This window comes from Corapipo altera, unplaced genomic scaffold (assembly GCF_003945725.1).
Source record: "Corapipo altera isolate COAL_440 unplaced genomic scaffold, ASM394572v1 271, whole genome shotgun sequence".
In the NCBI taxonomy this organism is placed as follows: Eukaryota; Metazoa; Chordata; class Aves; order Passeriformes; family Pipridae; genus Corapipo; species Corapipo altera.
Window position 1 is genome coordinate 258,463 of NW_020884935.1, and position 16,527 is coordinate 274,989.

At 50.6% G+C, this 16,527-nt stretch overlaps 2 protein-coding genes across 3 annotated transcripts in view; both read right to left on the bottom strand.

Moving 5' to 3' along the window:
• Window positions 1–426: 426 nt before the first annotated feature.
• On the bottom strand, window positions 427–3,130 carry DHRS13 (dehydrogenase/reductase 13). 2 transcript variants are annotated; one of them, XM_027660455.1, is made up of 6 exons: window positions 2,945–3,130; window positions 2,749–2,867; window positions 1,886–2,009; window positions 1,762–1,811; window positions 1,500–1,596; window positions 427–750 (listed from the first exon to the last, which is right to left on the bottom strand). In XM_027660455.1, the coding sequence occupies exons 1-6, from the start codon at window positions 3,069–3,071 to the stop codon at window positions 485–487; spliced, it is 783 nt and encodes a 260-aa protein (XP_027516256.1). In that variant the 5' UTR covers window positions 3,072–3,130; the 3' UTR covers window positions 427–484. The 2 variants fall into 2 exon arrangements, with proteins under 2 accessions (XP_027516256.1, XP_027516255.1); XM_027660454.1 differs by having other exon boundaries at window positions 1,500–1,811.
• A 1,042-nt stretch (window positions 3,131–4,172) lies between these two features.
• Window positions 4,173–16,527, bottom strand: part of PHF12 (PHD finger protein 12) — a 32,036-nt gene continuing 19,681 nt past the window's right edge. The window contains exons 8-15 of the mRNA XM_027660359.1: window positions 16,055–16,216; window positions 14,180–14,996; window positions 12,038–12,154; window positions 10,591–10,734; window positions 8,546–8,644; window positions 7,918–8,000; window positions 5,926–6,064; window positions 4,173–5,337 (exon numbers count right to left, since the gene is read on the bottom strand). Of these exons, the coding sequence (XP_027516160.1) occupies window positions 5,003–5,337; window positions 5,926–6,064; window positions 7,918–8,000; window positions 8,546–8,644; window positions 10,591–10,734; window positions 12,038–12,154; window positions 14,180–14,996; window positions 16,055–16,216 (1,896 nt within the window). The 3' untranslated portion in view covers window positions 4,173–5,002. The remainder of the gene's footprint in view (window positions 5,338–5,925; window positions 6,065–7,917; window positions 8,001–8,545; window positions 8,645–10,590; window positions 10,735–12,037; window positions 12,155–14,179; window positions 14,997–16,054; window positions 16,217–16,527) is intronic.

A 16,527-nucleotide genomic window follows, 5' to 3' on the forward strand; every position in this document is an offset into this window, starting at 1 on the left:
CAGGGGGCGTGTGACACTGGGCGTGCAAGGGGAGAAGGGTATGTGACCGCAAGAGGTGTGTGTGCAAGGGGGGGTGACACTGGACGGGTATGCAAGGGTTCAGGGGGGTGTGCTGCAGCGTGTGCAAGGGAGGGAGGTCTGTGCGTGCTGCAGTGTGTACACAAATGTACAAGGTGGGAATGTGTGTGCTGCTCTGCACGTATGTGCGTGCAGCACCTCTGCCTTACACGCCCATGCACACACTGCAGTGCACACACACCCCTTTGCACACTCATTCCATGTCACACACACCCCCTCAGGCGGAGCAGGGCCTGGTGAGCACCTGTGCAAGGGCCGGTGCCCCTCACGTGCCCACCTGCCCCCGCGGTGCCACAGCCCTTTGTGCATCCCCATTTCACCCCACACAGGACTCGACAGGCTCCCCCATCACCACCATCACCTTTATTGTGCAGGAGCAGTGGGGGCGCCTGGGGAGGATCCCACCTCATGCCCCCCCCAGCCCCACCAGGCGCTCGCTGCTCTCCCAGAGTGCCCGTGCCAGCCGGTCATCGCGCCCCCGTGGCCATGGCTGCTGGGGGCCACTGTCGGTGAAGTAGCGGCCACTGAGGGGCTCGAGGCCATCCCGCGTGGCACAGTCCAGGACCACCTGTGCACCCTCAGACGGGTCCAGGAACAGCAGCCAGGCCAGTGGCAGCAGCAGCGGCTTCAGCCACAGTGGCGCATGCCGGAACAGCGCCGTGTTGACAAACCCTGCACGAGGGACAGCAGATGTGGAGCGTCCCCTGAGCACATGAGGGAGATGGCCGTGGTGGCCTTGGCACAGGCAGCGTGGCTGTGAATGTCTGCTGGCACTGCCACACCTGCCCTGGCCGTGCAAGGGGTGTGTGGTGGGGTCAGTGGTGCACAGTGCTCTGTGAAAGGATACTTGTGTAAGGGTCCACTGTGCAAGGGGACACACCGTGAAAAGGGACATGCTGTGCGCAGGAAGGTGTGCACAGGGACACATTGTATAAAGGGATACCTGTGCAAAGGGACACATGCTGTATAAAGTGACACTGTGAAAAGGGACACGCCATGCAAAGGGACACACCGTGAAAAGGGACACTGTGCACAGGGACACTGCTAAGGGACGCACCATATAAATGGACATGCCATGCAAAACCACACGTGCAAAGGGACACTGTATAAAGGGATATGCTCTTCAAAGGGATGCTACAAAAGGATACACTATATAAAAGGGACACTCCATGCAGAGGGATACACATGTGCAAAAGGACACCCTGTGCAAAGAGTAACAACCATGCAAGGGGACAATGCTCCACATGCAGGAATTCCCTGTGCAAAGGCTGCACCATGCAAAACACTCCCTGTGCAACAGCAGCCCTGTGCACGTGACTTCACCGTGCAAAGCACGAGGTCGGGACACACAGGGACACAAAGGTTTGCGGAGCACACCCCCGGCAGACGCCGATGGTGAGCCCACCCAGTGCGAGTCCTACCTGGGTGCACGGCATAGCAGGTGACCTGTGTGTCCTGCTCCCGCGTGGCCAGCTCACGGGCATGCAGCACGTTGGCCAGCTTGCTGTCACAGTAGTCCTGGAAGGCAGAGAACAGCCCTGGGGGCGGGCGGCCCAGGGACTCGGGGCGCAGGTGGCCGGCGCAGTGGGCGCTGGAGGCAACGATGACCACTCGGCTGGGCCCGCAGCTCCGTAGCCGCTCCAGCAGCAGCTGGGTCAGCAGGAAGTGGCCCAGGTGGTTCACCTGGAAGGGGAGGCTGAAGCCATCCTCTGTCGTGCCCCCGGCGCTCACCCCTGTGAAGAAGGCAATGGCAGCCCACGGCTGGTGCCCCAAGGGTGCAGGGGGCATTTGGAGTCCTGGCACTCACCCGCGTTGTTGATGAGGAGGTGCAGGTGGGGCTCCTGGTGCAGGAAGGTGCTGGCAAAGGCTCGCACTGAGCGCAGGCTGGCAAGGTCCAGGTGCATGAACCGCACCTCTTCATTCCCTGTCTCCTGTGGGCAGGGGAAGGGCTGGGGGGCAGCCTGGGGTGGGGGTACCCTGCCCTGAGTGGGGGTACCCTAAGTAGGGTGGAGGTGGATCCAGCTGGGGACAGGGGGGATGCTTTGGGGGCTGGTTCTGGCCCAGGGTGAAAGGGCTGCAGCATGCTCAGGGGCTGCAATGTGCCGGGACCCCCAGCATGAAGGGAGTGCCCATGCAGCTCCCCCCATGGTACAGGGTGCCCATGCCTTGGGGTGTTTCTGTGTGCCTGTTGAATGCGCCCCTGGGGTGTGCCATGGACAGGTGCCTCCTGGGACAGCCTAGGGGTTTCCCTGGTATACCCACAAGGGTGTTTAGGGAGTTGCTCATGTGATGCCCAGAGATGTCCCCTTGAGTGTCCTAGTTGTGCCAGGATGGTGAAGGGTTTCCGACATGTCTCCTGGGGGTACCTATGGGTTTCTCGGGGGTAACGTTAGTGGGCTGAGGGAATGCCATGGCAGTGTCCTCAGGGTGCCCATGGGGTTGTCTGGGGGTGCCCATGTGATATTCAGGGATGTCCCACCCTGAGGTGCCAAGGGAGGTGTGCAATGGGGATATCCCAGGTGTCTCCTGGAGTTGCCTGTGGGGTGCCGGGAGTGTCCTGGGGGTGTCTGCGGATGCCCGCGTGCTGCCTTGGGATATCACATGGATGGGAGTGCCCAGGAGGGTGCCCAGAGGTCCCCCGGGGGGGCGGGTGTCGGTGCAGGCGCTCACCGTGCGGATGCGGCTGGCGGCGGCCTCTCCCCGCAGGGCGTTGCGGGTCGCCAGGATCACTCGGGCCCCGCACCGGGCGAGCTCCAGCGCCGTGGCCGCCCCGATGCCGCTGCTTCCCCCTGCGGAGCGGAGGTGAGCGGGGGTGAGCGGGGCCCGGGCCTGCCCCGGGTCCCTCCCGGCCCCTCCCGGCGCTCACCGGTGACGATGGCGGTGCGGCCGCGCAGCGCGGGGCGGGCGCGGGGCCGCGGGGAGCTGCGCAGCCCGTGCCGGAGCAGCGTGTACAGCGCCAGGAGCAGCCCCACGCACAGCAGCGCCCACCCCATTCCGCCGCCGCCGCCGCTACGGGGGAGATCCCTTTCCACCCCTCTCCCCGCCCGGCACCTCCCGGTCCCGCCCCGTCGAGCTGGGGCCGCCCCGCAGTCGCCCCCGCCTCCCCGCGGCGGCGGGACGGACCGACGGATGGACGGGCAAGGTACGCTTGGCTCGAGGGGAGGGTAAGCGAGGTCGAGTCGTGGTCCCGGGGAGAGGGTGAGTGCGGGTCAGCGCAGCCCCCCGCCCCCTATCGATGCCCCGGGGGACAGGGCAAGGGGCACCCGCTGTCCCTCCGGGCCAGACCCCACCGCTCCTGCCCCAAGGGGCGGGAGATCACAGAATCACAGGGTGGTTCAGGTAGGACGGAACCACACTGGAGGTCATCTAGTCCAGCCCCTGGAGCGCACTTGGGACTGTGACCAAACAGGTTGTGAATATCTCCAGGGAAAGGGAGTCCACCACTCCCCCTGGAGCCTATTGTAGTGCCTAGGTACCTGCACAGTAAAGAAGTTCCTTTTCACGTTTAGGTGAAATTTCCCTTGTTCCCATTTCTGCCCACTGCCTCTCACTCTATTGCTCAGTACCCCTGAGTAGAGCCTGGCTCCATCCTCTTGACACACCCCCTTCAGCTTCTCAAATACATGGGTAAGATCCCCTCAGTCTGCTCTTCTCCAGGCTAATTAGGCCCAACTCCTTCAGCTTCCCCTTCTAAATGAGGTGCTTCAGTCCCCTCATCTTCCAGGTTGCTCCATCTCTCTCCTGTCCTGAGAAGCTCAGAACTGGATGTAAAACACATCCCTGGAAACATTTGAGGTGAGGTTGGACCTGACTGAGTTGAAGACTTCCTTACTTACTGCAGGGGGTTGGACTAGATGACCTTCAAAAGTCCCTTCTACCTCAACTCGTTTTTGTGATTTTATCACCTTCCAGTCCTCACCTTCTTCCCTCCCACACCACCAGCATCCCACCACATCCCCCTTACAGGACATCAGGCTCCTTCCATCCCATCCCAGCCTTGTCCCCCACCTCAGGCTCCTCCTCTGTGGTCAGACACTCGGGGGGGAAGCTCCAGGTTGTGGTGACACAAGTGAAGACAGACAGTCGAGAAAACAGAATGTGAAGTATTTTTTTTTTATATACAGAATACAGGAAAGTTTCTGTAAAGTCTAAAACGTTACAATTACTATGTACAGTGGAACTAGCTGTTCTGCTGCGGGGAGGTGGCAGAGAAACAAAAGAGACAGACAGGTTACGACAAACGATCTGCTACAATAGACAATTTGAGGAACGTCATACCACATGTAGCACTGTACACAGCTTTAAAACATTGAAAAATGCCATCACTGATGTATTTACACAGAATCCAACACTTTTCCTTATTTGAAATAAAAAATAGGATGGACACCAGGAAAAGAACTCATTTCTCACTGCCCATAATACACAGTAGCTACTTGTAGTGCAACCATAGCAGGGAGGGATGGGAAAAAATAACTGTGGGAAGAAGAGCGCTTCTTTACATTAAATAAAACAATGATATTGTATAGATTTGCTGTATGAAAACTGTATTTCTCTTTTAATATAAAACTATTGTCACTGGCACAAAATAGAACAAGTTTCTGATTATTTTACAACTGCATGGGAACTGTCTGTCAGAGAGAGTCCTCGAGTCAGACAGCGGTCGCCCCTCGCTCTGACGCGTCCTGCTCTCACTGCAGTTTTCCTTTTAAAATGAAATGTATAGTACAAATATATGTGCAAATGCCCCTAAAACTTGAGCAAAAAAGAAAAATTAAAAAAAGTTAAACGTTCTTCATATCATGCAAACGGCGTGTGAACAGTCTCTGGGCCGACACAGAAAAATCCCACCTCGGTTTGTACATTTTTGCATTGCAAGAGTCTGAGGGCGTTTTCCTTAATCCAAAAGCTCTCTTCCTAAAAATTCCTAGGGAACTGAGTTGGACCGCAGCACGGGCACCTGGTGGGGTTTCAGAGAAAGCTTCTCCTCCAAGTCTATGTCTTGTACTAAGGCAGTATCCCCCTTGGGCTGTTTGGTCGCAAATTCAGTGATGCTGAAAACGAACTGCAGGCAGCCCAGCTTGATGTAACTGCCGTGGTGGAGCAGGGCCGTACCCTCCCAGCCAGCCCCGCTGCCCCCGATCAGACTGGAGCTGCTGGCTTTGCAGTTACAAGGTTTCCGATGCTGCCCTTGTGCCTGTGAATTCATCACAGCAGCTTCTTCATGCGGCTCCTCTTCTTGTTTTCTGCTTTTATGTCGTTCTGCAAAAGAATGAAAAAAATGGTAAGATTTAGGCAGGTCAGCGGCAGCTTGTTTTCATCAACAGGGGTTGCTGCTGAGGTGTCTCAGGGGTAAAATCCTTCAGCCATGAGGTATTTCAGTTTGCAGTGAGCAGCTGATCTAAGGGAAACAGGAATCTCCTCAAAGTCCCAGAGAGTTAGAGGCATTTACATATCTATTTTGGCAGCCCAAAAAGAGGAAGCTGATCAGGTGGAGAAGAGGAGTGAGCCACGTGGGGACAGAATGCCTGCAGGACAGCCCAGATCTTCTCACAGCCTGGAAAGGGAGGACATGCATGGGGAAAGGCCTCAGGGTTGGACCTGGAGCTTGGTAACTCCAGCACTGGAGGCTGGAGTGGTGTCAACAGCAGAGCAGAGAGCTCCCCAGGCTGCAGAGGAAGGTCTTGTGTAACCCCACACGACCTGTGGTGAGGCTCCCCTTTTTGCAAAGGGTGCACCAGCCACTGCAGAACAATGGGCACCAACAAGGAATCGATTTCCACCCGCTTCCATCCCCCTCCAAAAACTCCCTGTGGTGGTACATGGGGCTGGCTCTGCCTCAACACTCACTTATCACACTCTGCACTTTGGCAACAATACTGCTGGGAGGAGTGGGCGTCATCTTCTCGGAGAAGTCACACGAATACAGAACATTGTCCACGGTCGTCCCATGCTCACTGTAGTTCAACAGCTCGTAATGCTTCGTATTCTGAAAAAAAAAAGGGAATCAAGGCATTGAGTCATAGAATGGTTTGGAAGGGACCTTAAAGCTCATCTTCTTTCAGCCCCCTGCCATGGGCAGGGACACCTTTCACCAGACCAGGTGGCTCCAAGCCCTGTCCAACCTGGGCTTGGACACATCCAGGGATGGGGCAGCCACAGCTTCTCTGGGCAACCTGTGCCAGGGCCTCCCCACCATCACTGGGAAGAATTTCTTCCTAATATCCAGTCTAAACTTGCCCTCTATCAGTCAGAAGGGCTTCTGCCCATGCACTCCTTTTGAGCACTGAATCACAACCCCTCTCTACCACTGTTGATGGTTAAACGAGAGCTGTTAAATATCCTACAGCTTCAGAGGCCAGGAGCCTAACCCCCATGCATGGCTCGTGCTCACACAACAACAACCAGTTTTTCATCTGCTTCCTGGCAGGGAGGAGGGCCAAAGGGAAGTGGGTTTTCCCTAGTGCACTTGGACCAACACATCTTTTGGAAACAGGCTATTCAAGCTGATGCTCACAAAGCAAGCACACCACTTTACGGGCACACCTGATGCAAACTTGGCCCAATACCTGTGCCTGGCAGGAAGAGACGTGCTTTGGAAAGCAGGCACAAGCTGGCAAAGGGGATGCCACGTGCTGCAGCAGCCACAGGATAGAGGCAGTCTGGGGTTTACAGGCCTTGTGCAGATGCTGAAATGCCAGGAGACATTACCATGACACGCAGCGTTACACAAGCAGCGTCACGCTCAGCTGAGCTTTGCAGAGGATGTTGACAGAGAGGAGGAGATTTCAGGTTAGCTCACAGGAATCATCTGAGAGCTGAAGACCTCATCCCCCAGGGACCACAGGGCTTTAATCAAGTTACAAAAATTCCCCATGCACAGGGGAGTAAGTTTTGAAGTAAGCTGCTAGACTGCAGAAGGAGAATCAGCAGACAGGAGCTCAAGGAAGGGGAATTCTCCCTTTCCAGAGATACTACAGCCACAGAAAACCTACTGGAGTGTGGAAGCTCAGTGCCTAGAGCCCGATATAGGACTGACCACTGTAGATGCTTCTACACAGATTTATGGTCTGGATCCCATTACCAACTGTGTTCTGTAGCTTGCAGTGCACTGGAGCAATGGCTAAAGCTGGCTGTGGGTTAATCCTGGATCCTGCTCAGGAGCTGGTTGACAAATGGTGATATAAAAGACTCAATCTTGCTTCAAAGACCGTTTCCATGCTAGGAGACATCTCCAGCAGTGCTACTGTTGGCAGGCCTGCTGGTCTGTTTACTTCAAGAACAAACTAACAAACTAATCTCTGTAGTTAGGGACAAATTGTAGATTTCTGTTTATGCTATGAGTGTCACCAAAATTTTAGCTAAATAAATAATTTATACAGAGTACTACAGATGGTATGAACACTTTGCTCCCTCATCACACCTGAAAACAAGGGACTCAGAGCAATTCCCTGATTTGCTGCAGCTGAGGTTCGATGCTGACATGTAAAGTTGAGCTTTTATTAACAACACATCTGGATCAAAAAGTATCAGACCATTCCTATGACTTTTTCTTTCCCTAGGCACCAGCAGTGACAGTGCTGACTTGTGGTCAGTCTTTGCCCATGGGCAGTAAGCTCAGAGAAATGGTGCTGGCAGAGCTCTGTGCTTCAGAAAAAGGTTTGACAGAAAAGGCTGACACAGCCTTCACTGGAGTGAAACACACTGAGCCCTGGCTCTTACTTTGCAGTCCACAAAGGAGCACCACACAAAGACAACCTGCTGCCTGCATCTCCAGCTCCCACTGCCATGCACGCCAAATAATAAAAATAATAATAAAAAAAACCTCAGGCAGGCACTCACCTCATCATAGAATATGCAGGCATGTTTGCCAGACACATAGTTACAGTGACCATAGCTTGTAAGGCACACATCCATATCAGCTCCTGTCATGGGAGAGGACAAAACAGGCTCAGTTGCTTTGGGAAAAAAAAAACTGTCAGGCAGCAGGGAACAACAGACAGAATTAAACTTCAATTAGCAAAACAACAGGGGAGCAACTGCCTTTGTCCTGCTCCCAGGACTGCATGAATAATGCTGCGATAAGCCACCAAACAAAGTTTCAGTGGGGGAAGGGAGAGAGCAGCTCCATGAAGGTTGAAGAGCATTTCACTGCTACTGGGTCTACCCAGAGCACCAGAAGAATCTAAGCAGCAAGAAATGAAACCTACAAACAAACCATAACTCTTCTCTCCATCAGTCAGGCACTGAATCTCCAGGACAGCTGTTCTAGTTTTGACACCAGGTTACAAAGGTGCCACCTCAGGTTCAAGCAGACGGGGGATTTCCAGGTTTCTTGGCAGCGCAGAATCCCCGGACAAGAGGCCACAATGTATCTGTTTCCTTTGACACCCACTTGGCAAACACCTTAGGGAGGGCCAGGGAGAACCACCCTGATTCTGAAAGGTCAGTGCAGGAAAAAGCCACTCACCTGTCCCAATGTAGAGGGTTCGATAGCACATGTTGACTGCACCCCCCAAGCCCATCAGAGGATAGAACACTGCCCGGGCTTGCACTTCCTTTCTTTGCGCTGCAAGATAAAAAGAAATTACTTGAACAATGTTATCAGCTGGGAAAGCTGCTTGACCTCAGCTTCCCCAGCCCAGAAAGCACAGATCCTAAGGAGGACAAAGTCAGCTTTGGCCTAAACACCAATTCCCAACCCTCCAGGAATGTTTGTCCATTAAACATCTTTTTGCCAGTCAGAGAAAACTGCTCTCTCCAATAACCCACAGAAGCCATGCAAATGGGAGAGCATTAGTACAATGGAGCCACGCTGAGGAACATACAAGCCTCCTATCACTGGCTTCTTGCTTAATCTCTTCCACTCTGGGTAATCAAAGAGCTCAGTCTTTCCTGTCAAAGTGCCACTCAAAAAAAATTGGTGCTGGTGAATGTCACCAACTTAACAGCTGTGATTTCACTCCTAGTGAAGCTGCAGGAAAAACACACTGGTTGAACTGGGTTTGGCCAGGGACCAACCCAGTTCCCAGGACAGGATGACTTACTGAGTGGACTCCTTCACCTTCAGGTTGGTCCCTATGCCTCACTGGACAACAGCTGGCCCAGGGTTGAGCCCCCCAGAGCAGCTCCAAGTCAAATCACACACTCTCATGCCCACGTTAACTGGACAGAAAATCTGTGGAACAGACATTGAACTCCAGTGGGCCACACAGGCCTAGCCACGATTTCAGCACTGTCTTTTGGAGTTAAAGCCCTTATACACCGAGTTTAGGCCTCTCCTGATACCACATCTGCAGGACAGTGTTACACCAAGAGTGTGAAATCAAAGAACAGAAGATGAGGATTATGAAAGACTGTTTGCAGAGGCACCTACGTCGAGAACACCAGCCACACCGAGTGGCATCGCTGGACGTGCAGGTTCCACCTCTGCCCAGCTGCCCTGAGTCCTTTCAGCTGTCTGGCTCTGCAGGGCTCACTAAAGGCTTTGGGTCTAACATTTCATCAACAATGCTGAACAGTCAGCTGGATGCATCATTCCTGCCCAAAAAGGGTGATGGGTTAAGACAGCACCAATCTGCCTCGAGAAAGGCAGACTGCTGAAGAATTCCAGACCAGGAAGGCAGCTCATACCACAGCCTGCTGCTGTGTCCTACAGCAGATCACAAGAAGATTGACAAGCATTTAGGGAATGTTGTGATGCTACAGCAGACAAGCACAGAGCTTCAGAAAAAGATTACTGACTGACTTCCAAAGATCTTATCTGGGATATTTACCCCCAGGCATAGCAGAGGGGGAGCAGAGAATTGCTTCCACAGCAAGGCTGTCCAGTTAGTGCTTGAAAGCAGATTAAACTGACTGGCTGCATGCAGAGGAACACGAAGTCATGTTTGCCCTGCAGCTTTAGGTGATAACAGTGATCATAAACAAAGCCAAAGCTGAACTCAGGAATCTGGAGATTTCCAACAGACACACAAGTTGTTTTCCATTATTTGCATTAGTCATATTTAGTGGTTTCAGCTTGACAGTGACATTATTCTGAATAGGCAATGACAACATCACATATATATTTTTCCCCCTCTTCCTACTGTTCTTGTGCTTGTCTCACTTCTCCAGAAAGATAGAGCAGGAATTCACAGATTTCTCTTGCCCATCTCAAAGGTGAGGACAAAAAAAACCCGCCAAGCTCCTCAGCTGAACCTTCTCATTTCTTACTAATTCCAAGATGAATAAAACACAACTTCACTTCAGATTTCCAGCAGAAAATCTGAAGCTACTGAAACAGAAAATCTGAAAGTATTCCCATTGCTGAAACTTGTAAACAATTAAGGAGAGGAACCTGAAGGAGTTTCTGGCCACTGGATATCCAGAGTCGGGGGTATGAGAGGAAAAAAAAGTGAAAGGCAGCATCAGACAGATACCAGAAGAAGAGGGAGATCTCCTTCAAGGAATAGGCAAGGGAGTGTCAGAAAGCTATGGCTCAACATAACCCAACTATTCTGGGGCTGCTCTTACCTTCAATGTGGTTTCCCACAGGAGATTGCTGATGGGAATTGACACTGCTCGCTAGAGACTGAGTTTTGGGAGGAAAGAGCTGATGTATTCTCTGCAAGGCCAGAAACTTGATCAGCTGCTCATCCAGCATATTTATCTCAATCTCTGTTAATAAACAAAAAGCAATTAGTAAGTTATTCATGGAAAGGGTGCAATCTGAGCTGCAGTGGATTTAACTTTTAAACTTGCCATTTGCTTCAACAGCAAAATCTTGACCAATTCTGCAATATCAAGACTCTTACACACAGGTGAGTTATTTCTTCATATATCTCCTGTGAGCAGAGTGCCAGCCATGGCTGGAGAGCTACAAGTGAGGCAGCAAGCAGAAGTTTGGGGGAACAAGGACTGATAAAAGTTGAAAATCTGCTGTTTTGGCTCAGAATCAACAGGTCTGTAGAGGTGGCCATCGCATCCCTTTGGGCAGCATGTTGGGTCCTTCCTGTGAAGCCCTGTTATCTGATTAGAAAGTCCAGCCCCACACCCCAGCAGAGCTGTAACCACCTTTGAAGCTGCTACAGGCTCATGCTCGAGTCACCCACTCAAAGCAGGGTCAGTTAAACCAAACAGGGCAATTCAGACAATATTATTAATGAGCTTTAAAGCAGATCTTCTGATAGCTCTGAAGTATTTATATTTGTAAAGCCCTACAGAGGTCTGTTTTCCTGCAGCAAGGAGGCTGGGTAACCCCTTCTTCCAAGAGCATTCGCCACATCAGCGACAGTTAAAATGGCAAGGAGAGGAGGAAGAGCTGTAACAGCTTTTCCCAACAGCAGAGAGGGAAGTCTGGGCAGTGGGGTTCACCCAAGAAAAGAGGGTTACACTGGCAATGCCAGAAAGGCTGTTCTTCAAGATGTAGAAGTCATCTCTGGCAACAGCCTCGCTTTCTACTGATGTTTGCTGCTCCTCCTGAAGGCACTTTGCTAACATTTGGCATCTCTTGCCAAGTGCAACAAAAGGAAATAAAACCCAGGCCAGTCTAGGAGACTGACAGAAGCAGAAATAAATCAGAAATTAACGGACCCATTAGAGCATCACCACTCAGGTGACTGCTCCACTACAAGATCTATTGCCGCTGGACTTGACACCCGCTGGGAACAGCTCTGGATTGCAGCGAGCACCACGACATGGCAGGGCTGCAGGTTTCTGCATGTGAATTCCACCTGGAAAGCAGCCCAGTTGTTATCCTTCCCCAGAAAAGCTTCAGGCAGAAACACTTCATTGGCCTTGCTGCCTTGGCAACACTACGAGCAGGGAAGCATGTGACATATTTAAGGTAATGTACACCCAGCCCCTCCCTCACCTGACTGCAACCCTTTATCTCTGGGACTTCTCCTCAAGCAGGGATGGAATGCTTTAGGGAAGCAAACACACAGGGCTAGTAGAGGCTGATAATGAATTAAATACTCACCGCCATCCATAAACGCTTTCAGGGAACTGGTGAAGTCCAACATAGCTGCGGAGTTTGAAGTGAGTGATGAGGGTAAAGCGCTTCCTATGGATAAGGTGCTGGGACTGACCTTACCATCTACAGGGAGAGATGGTGTAGAGAAGATATGTCACTGTGACGTTCGCCAGACATGCACCCAGCCCTCGGGCTGCCCTTGGCTGCCAAGCTGCTCGGAATGACTCATTTTGCTCATAGTTATGCTTTGAAAAAGGCCTGAACTAGCAGTCAGGAGCTTTCTTCTTTTGCTCACAGGAGGGCTTGTGTGTGCCTCCAACACAGAGCCAGCTTCAGCTTCTGCCCCACCTCCAATTGCTAGAGGAATTCTAGACCTATACATTTAAGCTCCTACTCCCTGTGATGTCCTGCAGACACTGGAAAGATGAGCACCAATTCCCCAGGAGCTTGAAGAACTTATTAAACCTAAGAGACATTTGCCAAGTAGCTTGACAAGGTGTGAACATGCAGAAAAACTACAACTGCTCTATTCATATTTCTACACTAAAGTCTAGGGTGCACATCATTGTCCAGAAGGAATGTGACAGTCATAAGCAGATTTTATTATTTACAAAATAAAATCCTTCTGCTTTGGCAGTGGCCACGCAGCTGAAAGAAACAATGGCAAACACCAAGAAATAAAATCCCTCTCATGTGTTGCTGATACTGGATCTTCCTGACTTGGTTTGCTTATAACTACTATAAGCCTGAAATTTGTGGCAAAAAAAAAAAAAAGTCATGAGTGATTTATATTTGGCAACAAAATTTGCACACCATAATTTTTGTTATAAACATGTATATGCATTGTGTTAGATGGAAAACCTACATATCTACACCTTTCCCAAGAGACACTGCACCAAGTAATGATTCAACCTGCATTTTGTAGAACACAAGCTTTGCACCAAAGGCAATTATTTAACATCTTAAGTAACTGTAAAATTATGTATGGTTTGCAGGGCTCTTCAAACCACGGGGAAGAAGTGTTCTATAATATGGTCTAATTTCCTCTACCAGAACTTCTCCCAGCCTTGCATTTCTAAGCAGGGCATGGTCAAAGCAGCAGCCTCAGAGTAACCAAGTTTATTCAGCAATAAGTGAGGAGGCCAAGTACCCTGGGGACTGCTTGCAAACATGAGGCAAAGCTCAGAAATTACTCACTGAGGAATTTTAAACAGAATTATAAAAACATGGTGCCTCTGTTGCTTTGCAATCACCAGACCTGAGCCACTCCACACAAGCCTGACACTGAGCAGCTTGGAACTGCATGAGAAGTGGCAGACAGTCCTACTGCATGTTTTTCAGTGACTTTTTCCACCCAACCTGCACAAAAGGTTTGCTAGTTTGAGTATTAAGCTGGTGTGGGGAAAGGGCAGAAGAAGAGAATGCTGAAAGCGAAAGCTGCTTCTAGCAAAATCTGAGCTATGGGCAGTTACTCTGACTTCAACATCAATCAACATCTTTGACTTCATGTTTTTACATTGAAAAATGGGTATATACACTTTATTGTATACCTTGCTATTATTTAGCAAGGTTTTTGGGGACAACCCAGGATCTCTGGCATATCCAAGTCCATAACTACCCTGTATCACACTAACAGATCCCAAGCCCGCATTTTTCCAACAACAAGGCTGTGCAGCTGAAGACTCCAACTACACCTGTACAAGGGGACACAACCACTGCCTGAACTCTGGATTAGATCCCAGAGAGCTGCTCTTGTGAGAGGGACTGACTACCTTGCAATCCAAGTGGCCATTTGAAACAAATCAGTAGTTTTACAGCAGCACTGGGGTTTTAAAGCAGCTGTTGTTGAAATAGCGAGGCAGCAGCCAAATGATTTAAAGTTACTGCTTTCCAGAATTAAACTGACCTACTATCCTGCTTCTCAGGACAGAGCTCCCCTCTCAGGTATATGCTGCCAGCAAAAATACATCCTGTGGCTCCCATAAAGGGACCTAAGACAGAGAAGACCTGATAAACTTCTCCTGGCTCTCCAGAGAAAGCCCAATTCCCAGTTAAACAAGAACACACTGCTACAGCCTTGAGGCTCTGAATGAGGCTTAGTCCGAACATTTCTCACCCCGGGGCCGAGGTCAGCAGTTCAGCACGTACCTGAAGGTGGTGCTGGTGAACAGAATCTGTTTGTGGACCCAACTGCCGAGATCCCATCTCCTGCAGCCTGGGGAGGGGTGAGAGCCCGGGTGGCGGTGAGCGGGGAGCCCCCGGCCCGCAGTTCTGCCGACAGCGGCGGCCCGATCTGCGTCTGCACATTCTTCCTTTGCAAAGTGCTGGTGGTCTCCAGGCTGGCACAGGAGCTCGATATGGACGTAGGCAAACTCGTGACCGGCGCAGAACCCCTTTGTGCACAAGAAACGGGTCCTGTTACGTTCTCTGTTTTGACAATAGTTCCAATGGTGTGATTCAGAAGTCCGCAACTCGCCGGGGGTGTGAGGGGCCGAGGCCACGTTTGCCGGTGAGACAAAACAGGTATTGTGTTCCCAGATCCCATTAGCCTCTGGGAGTCAGTCAACTGTGCTGAAGATTCAGACGAAACACCATAGAAATTAGGCCCATTCACTTTAATGTCAGAGGCTGTCGGCCCATTCGAAGTCCCACAAGAAGACACCTTCTTGGATTTATCTATACAAGAGCTGCAGTTGACATCTTCCTGTGACAAAGTCTGCTGGGATTGCGAGGAGCTCAAGGAATTCTGGGTGGTAATCCCTGAGGTGCAGGATGACATGGAATAGAGGGAAGGTGTGGGTGCCTTGTCAGCTGCCTGGTAAGGGTTGGCGAGTGAACCGTCTGCCACAATAACAGGCTTAATATCAGCCTTCTCTGTTTGTTCAGAGTCCCAAAGCGAAGTCATCTGCTTAGCAGATAAATGTTTCAATATGCTGCACTGGAGCGCAACAACACTACAGAGCCACTGGAAGGAAGAAAAACGTGCAGGTTAGCTCAGGAGGCAGCAGTGCTCCAAACCTCAACAGTTACTCCATCGTTCACCCAGCTCAAGGAAATTCAGCTGCTTCACTGTGCTGCTGACTGCTCAGATGCAGCCTGGAACTGCTCTGGTGCTCATCTACAATCAGGAGAAAGTTTTGTCCAGAGGTACAAAAGTGCAACCAAAATTATGTACTGTTTATCTCCATGCTGGGGACAGGATAGAGAGGGGCTGAGACCTACTTCCTCACTCTCAAACTCCTCCTTCTCTTCACTTGTTAAGTGCTGCAACTTTTCAGCTAGTTACAAACATATCTTTCACTAATTTGGGCTTCTATCCAAACACAATCCTCCAACTTATTCTACAGTATGCTGGAAAGAAATGCTGCTCTACCTCACGTATAGGGAGTGACCTGCCAAAGTTGGGGTGGAGAGCACCTTTGCTTTTACAGAGGGTGGAGGGAGAGCAAAACATTTATTCAAAGTTTTAAGCTCCACGGTAGATGTGCACCTGCCACACAGAAGAATCCTATCTGAGCTAACAGAAGGACTTCATCACTGATTGCAATGCAACATGCCTTCACACTGGAATCTGGCCAGAAGTTTCATACAAGATTTAAACACTCATTTGACCTTGATTTACATGTCCAATTCCATCCACAATAAAAAGCGGTCCAGAAACGTGACATTACATATAAATAAACGTGTCAGAGAGCAGCCTTACATAATCAAAGTGGAAAGTATTTCCCCTCAACCAGGAAATAAAGATGACATCTAGACGGAAACCCCTCAACTCTACTCTTAAGGCCAGAAGACTATTTCACCACTTCCCTGAAGTGTCAAATGAGGAGTTTTACATCTCACCTGGAAAGCCAAAGTGAAGTTTTAATGGGCAAGGGTGTCAGAGAGAAGACAAGCTATCACCTTCAGACATGAGTTTGAGACTGGTTTCCTAGACAACTGCGCCATCATGACTGAAATGGAAGAGGATCTTTGTACCAAAGCAGCTACAAACACAGAGTCCAAGCATTTGACTTCATTTACCTCCTGTTGTTCTGTCTGGCTGGCTAAGTGCTCAGTGTTCAAAAGGTGCTTCTGCAAGGGTTCCTCGGGGATCCCGTTACAGATCAACTCTCCATCTCGAATTGCTGCAGGCGCGAGTAACGGGGGTGGAAGCCGGTACTGGGACTTTATAGCATCAGGAACCTACATTGCAGAGAAAGAAGATCACACATGAGAACAATTACTCAAGAATGACTACTTAAACAAAGTGCCTCATCAGCACTACGCTTCATGTTTGCCGCTTTCTCACCCAAAGCAGCCCTGCAGACAGTACATTAGAAGTATCAAGGACTGAGTACTTTAAATTGATGTAGCCATGCTGAAATTAATAGGTTTTATTCCCTTAGGTCAGGCATGACTGCAGTACAACATGGTGACTGCAGCATTAGAGAAGTCACGCAAAAAAAGCCAAGTAAGAAGGGAAGCCTGTATGACAGTTTTCAGGCACCCTGGTA